At 59.7% G+C, this 1,031-nt stretch overlaps 1 protein-coding gene across 1 annotated transcript; it reads right to left on the reverse strand.

Annotated features, from left to right (window-relative positions):
- Window positions 1-428: 428 nt before the first annotated feature.
- VDBG_05965 (conserved hypothetical protein) lies at window positions 429-1,011 on the reverse strand (the record flags this gene model as incomplete). Its single annotated transcript, XM_003003477.1, has 2 exons — window positions 429-608; window positions 1,000-1,011. 2 exons carry the CDS (start codon window positions 1,009-1,011, stop codon window positions 429-431), a joined length of 192 nt encoding a protein of 63 aa, XP_003003523.1.
- Window positions 1,012-1,031: the final 20 nt, after the last annotated feature.

The following is a 1,031-nucleotide window of genomic DNA, read 5'->3' on the forward strand; positions in this document are numbered from 1 at the left end:
AAAGTTTGGGTTACAAAAGGAAAAGATGAAGGACCCACCTCCCCCGGCTCTATTATGGGGCATCGCTCCCCTTTTATCCCTGGGGGGCCGGCAGGTGGGCGCCACTTTTCTCTTTCCCCCAGGGGGGGATCTTCGGCGGGGGTAGCGGGTGGTACTCACCCTTCCTTATCGGGGGAGGACAGACATTGTTCAACAAGGGTGGAGCGGGGAAAAAGGCTGTTCGGGCAATTACGCCCAAAAATTCCCCCCGCGGAGAAAAAGCGGGGGTGGTGTCCAACGCACATCTTGTGGTAGGAAGACCTTGGGCCCCCCCCATTCTGGGCGTTGGAGAGAGGCTCTCGTCGAGAACGTCGAGGACATCCTGGCAGACCTGCTCGAGCTCGGTCTCGATCTTGTTGCGGTAGTCGCGGATGGTGCCGACGTGCTTGTCAGAGCCCTTTGACTCCTCCTTCTGCTCGATGGAAGAGATGATGCCGCCACGAGGCACCGCGGGTGCCGACGACGTTCTTGTAGGCGACGCTGAGAAGGTTGCGCTCGTCAACAGTGAGCTCACCGCCAAGCTTGGCAACCTCCTTCATGTAGCCGACCATCTCATCGTAACGCTCGGCCTGCTCGCAGAGGCGAGCAAGGAAAGTCTTGCTGTTATCAGGGCGGGGATTCAGTCAGCATGGCGGATTGGGCGGGGGGGGAGGGGGCAGGCAAAGGACATGGGAGTTCAGGGGAGGGATGCGGTTCGCAACAAACCTCTCACGCTGTCAGACAAGGCCGGTTAGCAGATGGTCTTCGTCGTGGAGGAGAAAGATGGTATTCGGTGCAAAAGAGGGCAGCTCAAGGTACGAGGTCGACGCAAGGCGAGGCGATTTCGACTGGGCGAGGTGTCGCCCGCGCCTGGTGCCGACGAAGCTCACGCGCCAAGGCCGTGATAAGGAGGGGTGAACGGGGAATGTGACTGCCAGCCAGGCAGGCGCAGTAGGAGGGAGAAATAGGGGAGGTACTTACATCGCCGGACATGATGACTTGCTTGGGGATTG

Source organism: Verticillium alfalfae, genomic scaffold (genome assembly GCF_000150825.1).
Source record: "Verticillium alfalfae VaMs.102 supercont1.7 genomic scaffold, whole genome shotgun sequence".
NCBI classification, from domain to species: Eukaryota; Fungi; Ascomycota; class Sordariomycetes; order Glomerellales; family Plectosphaerellaceae; genus Verticillium; species Verticillium alfalfae.